Below are 12760 nucleotides of genomic sequence, written 5' to 3' on the forward strand. Positions count from 1 at the left end.
CAGGTGTCGTGGGAGGCTGACAGCAATTCAGACTCACACATATGAGCAGTGCCCAGGCGCATCCCAGCTCACCTGGATCTGCCTCCCTCACTCAAGCCTGAATGCCCAGCCCCAGGCTGCTTCATATCCTGCCCCGGTGCTCTGGCTCCAGGCAGCTGGCCTGTGGGTGTCCTGCCCAGGGCCGCGCAGGCTGACTCCTGGCCTGAGCCCGAGGCGGGCATAGGTGGGGGTCGGCATGTGGGACTCACCTGGAGGGAGCTGGACATGAGCGAGTGCAGCAGCAGCAGGCGGGTCAGGGCACCCTCAGCCAGCTCCTGGGAGTACAGGCAGAACCGCTTCTCCAGGGGCTCTGGCACCAGGAGGCCACTGTCTGCAGGAGCCACAACAGCACAAATGAGGACAGGGCCAGGCACACCCCACACACCACAGGAGCAGAGGACAGGACCAGACACACCCACACACCACACGTACAGGCAAAACAATGGCACTGGGTAGAAAGTTTCATTCTTTTTTTTTGTTTTTGAGACAGTCTCACTCTGTCACCCAGGCTGGAGTACAGTGGCACGATCTTGGGTCACTGCAACCTCTGCCTCCCGGATTCAAGCAATTCTCCTGTCTCAGCCTCCTGAGTAGCTGGAACTACAGGCACCTGCCACCACACCCAGCTAACTTTTTTGTATTTTTTTTTTTTAGTAGAGATGAGGTTTCACCATGTTGATCAGGCTGGTCTCGAACGCCTGACCTCAGGTGATCCACCCGTCTCGGCCTCCCAAAGCGCTGGGATTATAGGCGTGAGCCACCGCACCTGGCTCCGATTTTATTTATTTATTTATTTATTTATTTTTTTTTTTTTTTTTTTTTTTTTTTTTTTTTTTTGAGACAGAGTTTCACTCTGTCGCCCAGGCTGGAGTGCAGTGGCGGGGTCTCGGCTCACTGCAAGCTCCACCTCCCGGGTTCACGCCATTCTCCTGCCTCAGCCTCCCGAGTAGCTGGGATTACAGGTGCCCGCCACCGCGCCCAGCTAATTTTTTGTATTTTTAGTAGAGACGGGGTTTCACCATGTTAGCCAGGATGGTCTCGATCTCCTGACCTCGTGATCCACCCGCCTCGGCCTCCCAAAGTGCTGGGATTACAGGCGTGAGCCACCGCGCCCGGCCCCTATTTTATTTTTTTTACCTGCATGTACAGCCTGCTCTTCCCAGAAAAAAACAATGCAGAAGCCCAGCGTCGCAGCCGGGTGGGCCTCACCCTGGATCAGCTGCCGCTGCTCCTGGATCAGCTGCTCGCACAGCAGCCGGTGTTGGTGGTAGCGCTGGATCACGAAGTCCTTCTGGCACAGCAGGTTCTTGTGGCACAGGTTGTCGGCCTGTAGCTCCGTGTTCTCCACCTCCAGCTCGTGCGCCCTGCACAGCAGCCGCAGCACCTCCCGCTGGTCCTCGTTGGTGACCTGCCTGGGCAGCAGCCTCTCCATCTGTGAGGCCTTCCTCTTGGCGTGGGCCAGGCGCTGCTCCAGCCCGGTCTGCAGGGAAACCCAGAGCTCGGGGAGGATTTGGCCACATCTGTTTCTTCTTATGGCCCCCATTCACAGCACTCAGGAAAGCAAGCAGGTGATCAGCTCTGAGCATGTGCTGCTAATGCCATCTGCCTTCTTGATGCTTAGACATCTGGGACCTTGACCTTGGAGCGACTGCCCCTCCCAGGGACAGCCAATTCCTAGAGATGGTAAATGACTCACCTGCCAGCACACCTTTCATCTACAAACCAACCAATCCAGAGCACACTCCCCGACCATCTCCTTCGTGGGGCTCTTGCACTCTGCCACCATCTGCCTGTCCTAGTCACCCAGGGCCAGGTACCAGATAAGGAGGGACAGCCCCCAGGCCCCGTAGCCTGCTGAAATTACCCTAACAGCCAACCCTAAGCCCTTTTATCCTGCCTCAGCTGTTTCTTCCCACGGAAATGACAATACAGGCTCCCAGCCACCTTTCACCTGTTAGAGAAAACCAGTGCTGGCCTGGCGCGGTGGCTCAGGCCTATAATCCTAACACTTTGGGAGGCTGAGGCGGGCAGATTGCTTGAGCCCAGGAGTTCGAAACCAGTCTGGGCAACATGGCGAGACCCTCGTTTCTACAAAAAATACAAAAAAAATTAGTTGGGCATGGTGGCGTGTGTCTGAGGTCCCAGCTACTTGGGAGGCTGAAGTGGGAGGATCACTTGAGCCCAGGAGGTTGAGGCTGCAGTGAGGTATGATTGCAGCACTGCACTCTAGCCTGGGTGACAGAGCGAGTCCCTGTGTGAAAGAAAGAAAGAGAGAGAGAGAAACGAAAGAGGCAGAAGGATCACCTGAGGTCAGGAGTTCAAAACCAGTCTGGTCAACATGGTGAAACCTTGTCTCTACTAAAAACACAAAAAAGTTAGCTGGGTGTGCTGGTGGGTGCCTGTAGTCCCAGCTACTCAGGAGGCTGAGGCAGGAGAATCTCTTGAACCCAGAAGGTGGAGGTTGCAGTGAGCCAAGATCGTGCCACTGCACTCTAGCCTGGGCAACAGAGCGAGACCATCTCAAACAAAACAAAACAAAACAAAACAAAAAGGCCGGGCGCGGTGGCTCACGCCTGTAATCCCAGCACTTTGGGAGGCTGAGGCGGGTGGATCACGATGTCAGGAGATGGAGACCATCCTGGCCAACATAGTGAAACCCTGTCTCTACTAAAAATACAAAAAATTAGCCAGGCATGGTGGCGGGCGCCTGTAGTCCCAGCTACTCGGAGAGGCTGACGCAGGAGAATGGCGTGAACCCGGGAGGCGGAGCTTGCAGTGAGCCGAGCTAGCGCCACTGCACTCCAGCCTGGGCGACAGAGCGAGACTCCGTCTCAAAAAAAAACACACAAAAAAACAAAAAAGGCCCATTGATTTGTTTTTGATCAGTTATTAACTAATTAATAAGCAAACATCCTTTGCAGGCCACGTTACGTATTAATATCTATATTTGGCTCTGAAGTTCATGCTGTCCTGTCGTTGTCCATCTTTGGTTTGAGCAAAAGATAAAAAAAAATATTTTTTGGCCGGGTGCGGTAGCTCATGCCTGTAATCCCAGCACTTTGGGAAGCTGAGGCGGGCAGATCACAAGGTCAGGAGATCGAGATCATCCTGGCTAACAGGGTGAAACCTGGTCTTTACTGAAAATACAAAAAATTAGCTGGGCATGGTGGCAGGCACCTGTAGTCCCAGCTACTCGGGAGGCTGAGGCAGGAGAATGGTGTGAACCCGGGAGGCAGAGCTTGCAGTGAGCTGAGATCGCGCCACTGCACTCCAGCCTGGGCGACAGAGCCAGACTCCATCTCAAAAAAACATATATATGTATTTTTTTTGGCTGGGCACGGTGGCTCACGCCTGTAATCCCAGCACTTTGGGAGGCCAAGATGGGCAGATCACGAGGTCAGGAGATCGAGACCATTCTGGCTGACACAGTGAAACCCCGTCTCTACTAAAAATACAAAAAAATTAGCCGGGTGGAGCCGAGATCACACCACTGCACTCCAGCCTGGAGACAGAGAGAGACTCTGTCTCAAAATATATACATATTTTTTAACTCTTATTTTTCCAACCTATTTGATTTTTTTTTTCAGGAAAGACTTTTTGTTTACTTTTTTTTTTTTTTGAGCAAAAGACATGTAAAACAATTTTTCTTTTTTTTTTTTTTTTGAGATGGAGTCTCACTCTGTCACCCAGGCTGGAGTACAGCGGCGCAATCTCGACTCACTGCAACCTCTGCCTCCTGGATTCAAGTGATTCTCCTGCCTCAGTCTCATGAGTAGCTGAGATTACAGGCATGTGCCACCACACCCAGCTGATTTTGGTATTTTTAGTAGAGATGGGGTTTCACCATGTTGTCCAGGCTGGTCTCAACCTCCTGACCTCAAGTGATCTGCCTGCCTCAGCCTCCCAAACTGCTGGGATTACAGGCATGACCCACCGAGCCTGGCCTGAAAAAATTTTTAAAGGTCAGAAGACTTTTGAAATGAAATCACATCATCTCCAAATTGCTGAAGGCAGATGCAACAATATTAAGAGGTTTCTGGCTTGGCTACACAGCTTTTAAGTGAAATAAATGCCACCTGCTTTTAACAACATGACATCATCAACACTTTTTGCACTTGCCTAAAAATACACCTGCAAACACTTAACTAATGGGCTAAAATCCTCTCCAGCTTCCACAGAGTTTCCCCCAAAGTCTCCATCATGCGCCCTTTCTGTCATTTTTCTGAGTGAGACTGTTAGATAACCAGCTATCCTATAAATAGCTCGTATCAACATCTAGCTTGTCTCAGAAAACAACAGCATGGGCCAGGCATGGTGGCTCACGCCTGTAATCCCAGCACTTTGGGAGGCCGAGGCAGGTGGATCACCTGAGGTCAGGAGTTCCAGACCAGCCTGGCCAACATGGTGAAACCCTGTCTCTACTAAAAATGCAAAAAAATTAGCTGGCATGGTGGTGGATGCCTGTAATCCCAGCTACTCAGGGGGCTGAGGCAAAAGAATTGCTTGAACCCGGGAGGCAGAGGTTGCAACAAGCCGAGATCATATCACTGCACTCCATGCCGGGGTGACAGAGTGAGACTCTGTCCCAATTAAAAAAAAAAAAAAAAAAAAAGGGCCGGGCGCAGTGGCTCATGCCTGTAATCCCAGCACTTTGGGAGGCCAAGGCGGGAGGATCACGAGGTCAGGAGACCGAGACCATCCTGGCTAACACGGCGAAACCCCGTCTCTACTAAAAATACAAAAAAAATTAGCCAAGCATGGTGGTGGGCACCTGTAGTCCCAGCTACTTGGGGGGCTGAGGCAGGATAATGGTGTGAACTCGGGAGGCGGAGCTTGCAGTGAGCTGACATCGCACCACTGCACTCCAGAGCCTGGGCGACAGAGCGAGACTCCATCCCAATTAAAGGAAAAAAAAAAGGAAAACAAAAACGTGAAGAGACGTCCTTCTCCAGAGAGGAAGCTCAGGTGTGGGCTTCCTTCTGGCCATGTCCCTGGTCCTCCTAGGATGTGACCAAGACCAGAACTGGGGCAAACCAGGCAAGATGGAAATCACGCTGCAAGCCATCAAGCCCTAGCTCTCTGGGGGTTACTCCAGAGCGATCTCATGGAAGCTGGAGGCTGCCGTTCAGATATCATCCACAGAAGGCAAGGCAGGCCGGGGGGTGTGGTGGACCCCACGCCCCTGCTCATAACCCGCTTCGGTGGTCACCAAGCTCCAGCCCTGCTCTCTGCTCCCCACCACTCCTGGTGTCACTATAATTCCAACATGAAGGGACACAGGCTTTGGAGTCAGACCCAGGTCAAGTCCCAGCTCTGTTCCTCCTGCCCCCCTGCAGATTCGGGACAATTTACCTCACCTCTCCCAGCCTCAGTTTTCTCATCTGTAAAATGGTCGTGATAGGCCCTACTGCATGGGATGAGCTGAAGTTCACCCAGTGGCCGGACACAGTGCTCACACCTGTAATCCCAGCACTCTGGAAGGCCAAGGCAGGAGGATCACTTGAGCTCAGGAGTTCGAGACCAGCCTGGGCAACACAGGGAGACACTGTCTCTACAAGTAACTTTTAAAAAATAGCCAGCCCAGCCAGGCGCGGTGGCTCACACCTGTAATCCCAGCACTTTGGGAGGCCAAAGCAGGCAGATCACCTGAGGTCAGAAGTTCAAGACCACCCTAGGCAAAATGGTGAAACCCTGTCTCTACTAAAAAATACAAAAATTAGCTGGGCATAGTGGCGGGCATTAGTAATCCCAGCTACTCGGGGGGCTGAGGCTGGAGAATTGCTTGAACCCAGGAGTTGGAGGTTGCAGTAAGCCGAGATTGAGTCATTGCACTCCAGCCTGGGCAACAAGAGAGAACTCCGTCTCAAAAAAAAAAAAAAAAAAAAGCCAGCCCATGTACAGTGGCTCAAGCCTGTAATCCCAGCACCTTGGGAGGCTGAGACAGGAGGATTGCTTGAGGCTAGGAGTTCAAGACAATCCTGGGCAATATAGTGAGACCTCATCTCTAAAATAAATAAATAAGTAAAAACAAGTTCACCCAGAGCCCATAGGGTCAGCAGTTAATAAGTGTTAGCGACTCTTATCGCTGTGGTCATCATCATTGTCGTGACTGACTGCACACAGCCCGCTCCCCCACCTTGAGCGCCGCAGTCTTCCGCTGCTCGGCTAACAGCAGGTTGACCTCCTCTCTGGCCAGTGCCACCTCGTGCGGCTCTGAGGCCTCGTCCTCATCCCCGTCGGCATCAGCCTCCGCTGGTTCCTCGTCCTTCTCCAGCTTACCCCTGTCCCTGTGGGTGCGAGGCTGGGTCTTCTCCCGCTCCCAGCTGCAGCCAGGACAGAGGGGGTCAGCGTGCAAGCCATGCCGGGGGCTGGGCGTCCTGGCACCTCCACTTCCACAGCCCCTCCTGGCCCCAAGTGACTTATGCACAGACATGGGCATAAAAATGGAGCTATATGGCTGGACGCAGTGGCTCATGCCTGCAATCCTGGCACTTTGGGATGCTGAGGTGGGCGGATCACTTGAGACCAGGAGCTCAAGACCAGCCTGGCCAACATGGCAAAACCCCATCTCTACTAAAAGCACAAAAAATTAACCTGGCATGGTGGGGCAAGCGCCTGTAATCCCAGATACTCAGGAGGCTGAGGCATGAGAATCACTTGAGCCCAGGAGGTAGAGGTTGCAGTGAGCCGAGACTGAGCCACTGCATTCCAGCCTGGGTGACAGAGTGAGACTCTGTCTCAAAAAAAAAAAAAAAAAAAAAAAATCACGCTTGTAATCCCAGCACTTTGGGAGGCCGAGGCAGGTGGATCACGAGGTCAGGAGATCGAGACCACGGTGAAACCCCGTCTCTACTAAAAAGACAAAAAAATTAGCCGGGCGTGGTGGCGGGCGCCTGTAGTCCCAGCTACTCGGAGAGGCTGAGGCAGGAGAATAGCGTGAACCCGGGAGGCGGAGCTTGCAGTGAGCCGAGATTGCGCCACTGCACTCCAGCCTGGGTGACACAGCGAGACTCCGTCTCAAAAAAAAAAAAAAAAAAAAGAGGTGCCCGATCAAATCCGAACTACAAGGATCCCGTGGAAACTGCATGGCAGGAGGATTAAGGGAGCAGGTGCAGACGTTTGGCTGGAAATGGATGAGATGGTGAGTGCATTTCTTTTTATTTGGAATTCCTCTAATGTGCCAGGTGTGGTGGCTCACTCCTGTAATCCCAGCACTTTGCAAGGCCAAGGCAGGAGGATTGCTTGAAGCCAGGAGTTCAAGACCAGTCTGGGCAATATACTGAGACCCCATCTTTACAAAAAATAAAAGATTAGCCAGGTGTGTGGCTGGGCCTGGTGGCTTATACCTGTAACCCCAGTACTTTGGGAGGCCAAGGCAGGTGGATCACTTGAGGTCAGGAGTTCAAGATCAGCCAGGCATGGTGGTGCACTCCTACAGTCCCAGCTACACAAGAGGCTGAGGTGGGAGGGTCGCTTGAACCCAGGAAGTCAAGGTTGCAGTGAGCCAAGATTGCACCACTGCACTCCAGCCTGGGCAACAGAGCGAGGCTTCGTCTCAAAATAGACAAATTAAATAAAACAATAAAAAGTAGGCCGAGTATGGTGGCTCATGCCTGTAATCCCAGCAGTTTGGGAGGCCGAGGCAGGTGGATCACAAGGCCAATATGGTGAGACCCCATCATTACTGAAAATACAAAAATTAGCCAGGCGTGGTCGTGGGCACCTGTAATCCCAGCTACTGGGGAGGCTGAGGCAGAGAATTGCTTGAACCAGGGAGGCGGAGGTTGCAGTGAGCCAAGGTCATGCCACTGCACTCCAGCCTGGGCGACAGAGCGAGACTCCGTCTCAAAAATAAATAAATAAATAAATAAATAAATAAATAAAAATAAAAAGCAGCCAAGTGCATTGGCTCACACCTGTAATCCCAGCTTTGGGAGGCCAAGGCAGGCAGATCACAATGTCAGGAGATGGAGACCATCCTGGCTAACACGGGGAAACCCCGTCTCTACTAAAAATACAAAAATGAGCCGGGCGTGGTGGTGGGCACCTGTAATCACAGCTACTCAGGATGCTGAGGCAGGAGAATCGCTTGAACCCGGGAGGCGGAGCTTGCAGTGAGCCAAGCTCATGCCACTACATTCCAGCCTGGGCCGCAGAGTGAGACTCCATCTCTAAATAAATAAATAAATAAATAAAAGAAAGGAAAGAGGAATAGGATAAAGATGGTGGGGGGAGAATTGGGAGCAGAAGGTGAAGGAGAAGAAATGGGCTTAAATCAAAGCACCAGGCTTTGTTTTGTTTTGTTTTTTGAGATGGAGTCTCGCTCTGTCACCCAGGCTGGAGTGCAGTGGCGTGATCTTGACTCATTGCAACCTCTGCCTCCCAGTTTCAAGCGATTCTCGCACCTCAGCCTCCCAAGTAGCTGGGATTACAGGTGCATGCCACCATGCCCAGCTAGTTTTTTTTTTTTTTTTTGTATTTTTAGTAGAGACAGGTTTTTACCATGTTGGCCACTCTGGTTTTGAACTCCTGACCTCAAGTGATCCACCCGCCTCGGCCTCCCAAAGTGCTGGGATTACAGGAGGCAGCCACCATGCCCGGCCAGCACCAGGTTTTAAGTCACCCATAAGTGTGGTGGCCATGGGTCCTAGTTTGTCCAGTGCAGTCCCAGGGGACACGATTGTCCCAGTGGGATTGTTTTTTTTTGTTTTTTTTTTTTTTTTTGAGATAGAGTCTCACTCTGTCACCCAGGCTGGAGTGCAGTGCCGTGATCTCAGCTCACTGCAACCTCTGCCTCCCAGGTTCAAGCAATTCTCCTGCCTCAGCTTCCCGAGTAGCTGGGATTACAGGCTCCCACCCCATGCCCAGCTAATTTTTGTATTTTTAGTAGAGATGGGGTTTCACCATGTTAGACAGGCTGGTCTCGAACTCCCAACTTCAGGTGATCCACCCACCTCGGCCTCCCAGAGTGCTGGGATTACAGGCGTGAGCCACCACGCCTGGCCAGCCCAGTGTAATTGTTTCACCTCCAGATGCACCCTGGTGTGGATGGTAATCGCATGGCCAGTGTCTCTGCACGCAACCACTCTGCGCTCAGTGGGTCTGAGCAGGGAGTGAGTGTGCAATGAGAGAAAAGCCCTGGCATAGGCCGGGGCAAGCCCACATCTCCTCTAAGCTTCAGTGTCCCCTCCCATAGTGGGGTTGGGCCTCGCTGACCTAACGGGCTGCCTCTGGATTCCAGCCTGTGTGAGAGATGAAAGGAATCTGGAAGCCTCTCCTACCTGGCTAGCATAGCCACAGGGGCAGGCAAGCAGGGGAGGAACAGGAACCTGCAGGCAGCAGAGTGTGGCTGGACAGCAGCAAAAGGAGCTCCCAGCAGCAGCCCCTCTGCTCTGGCAGGCCGGCCCCACCCTGTTAGCGCTGGGGTCCAGGTGGGGCCGAGCCAGTGGGCACACTCACTCTGCAATGGTCAGCAGGTGGCGGGACACGTCCATGTGCAGTTCGATGTTGGTGTTCTCCAGCTCCACCAGGCTGTGCCCCATCTCCATCTGCTCCTTGAAGGCCCCGATGAGCTGTGCCCGGATCTTGTTCATCTGTACATGGCTGTCCTCCTCTGTATCATGGGACAGCTTTGGGACTGCGAGCAGGAAGGGAGCTGGCTGAACCTGGAGCAGTGGCACCTAAGCCAGGGTTGAACTCCATGCCCGCCCACCAAGATGGTCTCTGGCCCACAGAGAAGCTCAGTATACATGGATAGATGAGTGAATGGAGATGGATGGGTGGGTGGTGGATGGTGGATGGATGGAGAGAGAGAATGAATGGATAGTGATGGACAGATGGAGGCTGGAGCGTAGATGGATAGATGAATATGAATGGTTGGGGATGAATGGATAAATAAATAAATGGATGGATGGATGGGTAAATGATGGATGAATGGATGGATGGATGGATGAATAGAGGGTGGATGGATGAGGATGTATGGTTGGGGATGGGTAGATGGATGGAAGAATGGATGGATGCATAGATGCACGGTGGATGGATGATGGATAGATAGATGGATGAGTAGATGAACGGGTAGATGGATGGATGGAGATGAATGGTTAGGAATGGGTGGATGGATGGAAGAATGGATGGATGAATGGATAGATGCATGGTAGATGGATGGATGGATGATGGATGGATAGATGGATAAGTGGATGAAAAGATGGATGGATGGATGAGGATGGATAAATGGATGGATGTATGGATATGGATGAATGGATGGGCAGATGGATGGATGAGGATGGATGAATCAATGGGTGAGTGGATGGATGAGGATGGATGAATGGATGGATGGATGGATGGTGGATGGATGGGTAGATGGATGAGTAGATGAATGGGTAGATGGATGGATGGAGATGAATGATTGGGGATGGGTGGATGGATGAAAGGATGGATGGATGGATGAGGATGGATAAATGGATGGATGGATGGGTATGGATGAATGGATGGGCGGATGGATGGATGGATGGATGGATGGATGGATGGATGAGGATGGATGAATCGATGGATGGATGGATGGATGGATGGATGGATGGATGAGGATGAATGAATGGATGGATGGACGGATGGATGGATGGTGGATGGATGGGTAGATAGGTGAACAGAAGGTAAATGGATTGATAGGTGAGTGGGTAGATGTGTAAATAGGTGGATGGGTAGATGGATAGTTGGACTTGTGGATAAATGGATAGATGATTTAGAAGAATTTAAACCCCCTGTTTGCCTGGCTTGGGGTCAGGCTACCCGGATTTGAGTCTCAGGAATCCAAATAGTGTTGAGTCTGGGCCAACCATCTCAGCTCAGACCTCACTTTCCCAGTGAGACGCTCCCAGACCCTCGCTCTGGGCCACCTGTCACCTGCTCTGATGACACCCTGCCTTCTCCTTCACAGTGCTCGGCACATCTATGATTAAGTAACATTTTGTGAAAAATGTTTCATATCTGTCTTTCCTGCTGGAATGGAAGCTCCATGGAGCAAAATCATTCCTGTTTCCCACAGTAAGTTCCTACCTAATAGTTGCCAGCAGCTAATCAATGGTTTTCCCTGCCTGCCCCAGTAGATGGCTCCACCCTGGACATGCACAGTTTGTCCAGTCTGTTCCCATGACCTTGAGGGCAGTGGTCAAGAGCTGCCTTTTCCTTAAATGTTGAACAATCTGGAGTTGGCAAAATAAATTATGGTGCATCCAGATGACCGAATCGCTGCAGCCATTAAAACAAGGTTTTCAGCCCAGATGCAGTGGTTCACGCCTATAACCCCAGCATGTTGGGAGGCCGAGGCGAGTGGATCACTTGAGGTCAGGAGTTCCAGACCAGCCTGACCAACATGGTGAAACCCTGTCTCTACTAAAAATACAAAAATTAGCCAGGCGTGGTGGCAGGTGCCTGTAATCCCAGCTAAACGGGAGGCTGAGGCAGAAGAATCACTTGAACCCAGGAGGCGGAGGTTTCAGTGAGCCAAAATCGTGCCACCACACTCCAGCCTGGGTGACAGAGTGAGACTCTATCTCAAAAAAAAAAAAAAAAAGTTAGCTGTATGTGGTGGCACATGCCTGTAGTCCCAGCTACTCAGGAGGCTGAAGCAGGAAGATCACTTAAACCCAGGAGGTTGAGGCCGCAGTGAGCTATGATTGCATCACTGCACTCCAGCCTGGGCAATAGAGCGAAACCCTGTCTCTAAAGAAAAAAAAAGAAAAGAATCCAACCCCCATTTACAAGGGAAGAATTAGAGCCTGGGGTCAGGGACACAGGGAGGTAGTGGCCAGGTTGGAAATAAAGCCTAGGTAGGGCCACCAAAGCGCTCTCTGGGTGCAAGTGCTCAGAGTAGCTGGAGCACTCAGCCCCAGACAGGGAGGGGTAAGCAGGACAGGGACGTGTCCTGGGAGCCCTGGGAGGGCGACAGTGCTGCTGCGCCTGCAGGGGGCGCCACGCCCCACTAGGCCTACCTACCTCGGGCGTCCCGGATGCCGGCTTCACTTTTCTTCTCCTTTTCTTGCTTCTCAATTTTTAATTTAAGGTGCTTGATCTCCCTGCGCAGGTCGGAGATAACCTCCGTGTACTGCGCGATGCGGTAGGAGACGTTCAGCAGGTTGCGCTTCACCTAGCAGGGGCAGGACACGCGGCCAAAGTCAGACCTGGTGGGAAATGCCCCACGAAGGATGCATTTGAAAGAATGCAAACACACGTTTGTTATAAAATTCAAGTAAACGTTATTCAGCCTGAAAAAGGAAGGGAATTGGCCAGACATGGTGGCTCACACCTGTAATCTCAGCACTTTGGGAGGCCAAGGCAGGAGGATCGCTTGAGCTCAGGAGTTTGTGACCAGCCTGGGCAACAGAGCAAGATCCCATTTCTGCAAAAAATTTAAAACTTAGCCAGGTGTGGTGGCTCATACCTGTGGTCCCAGCTACTCGGGAGGCTGAAGTAGGAGGATCACGTGAGCCCAGGAGGTTGAAGCTGCAGTGAGCTATGATTGTACTACTGCACTCCAGCCTGGGCAATACAGCCAAGACCTTGTCTCAAAAAAAAAAAAAAAAAAGGAAGGGAATTCTGAGAGTTGCTATAAGATGGATGAACCTCGAGGACGTACTACTGAGTGAAATAAGCCAGACCCAGCAGGACAGATACTGTGTATTCCACCTACATGAGGTCCTTGGCCAGGTGCGGTGGCTCACGCCTG

The 12760-nt window shown here is 51.9% G+C and overlaps 1 protein-coding gene across 1 annotated transcript in view; it reads right to left on the minus strand.

Moving 5' to 3' along the window:
• LOC129472188 (kinesin-like protein KIF19) overlaps positions 1-12760 on the minus strand; it is a 52274-nt gene that overhangs the window by 19449 nt on the left and 20065 nt on the right. Inside the window, exons 9-13 of the mRNA XM_063631139.1 lie at positions 12031-12181; positions 9499-9676; positions 6176-6362; positions 1249-1519; positions 249-370 (exon numbers count right to left, since the gene is read on the minus strand). Of these exons, the coding sequence (XP_063487209.1) occupies positions 249-370; positions 1249-1519; positions 6176-6362; positions 9499-9676; positions 12031-12181 (909 nt within the window). The remainder of the gene's footprint in view (positions 1-248; positions 371-1248; positions 1520-6175; positions 6363-9498; positions 9677-12030; positions 12182-12760) is intronic.

The sequence above is a fragment of the Symphalangus syndactylus genome, chromosome 22 (genome assembly GCF_028878055.3).
Source record: "Symphalangus syndactylus isolate Jambi chromosome 22, NHGRI_mSymSyn1-v2.1_pri, whole genome shotgun sequence".
Lineage (NCBI taxonomy): Eukaryota > Metazoa > Chordata > Mammalia > Primates > Hylobatidae > Symphalangus > Symphalangus syndactylus.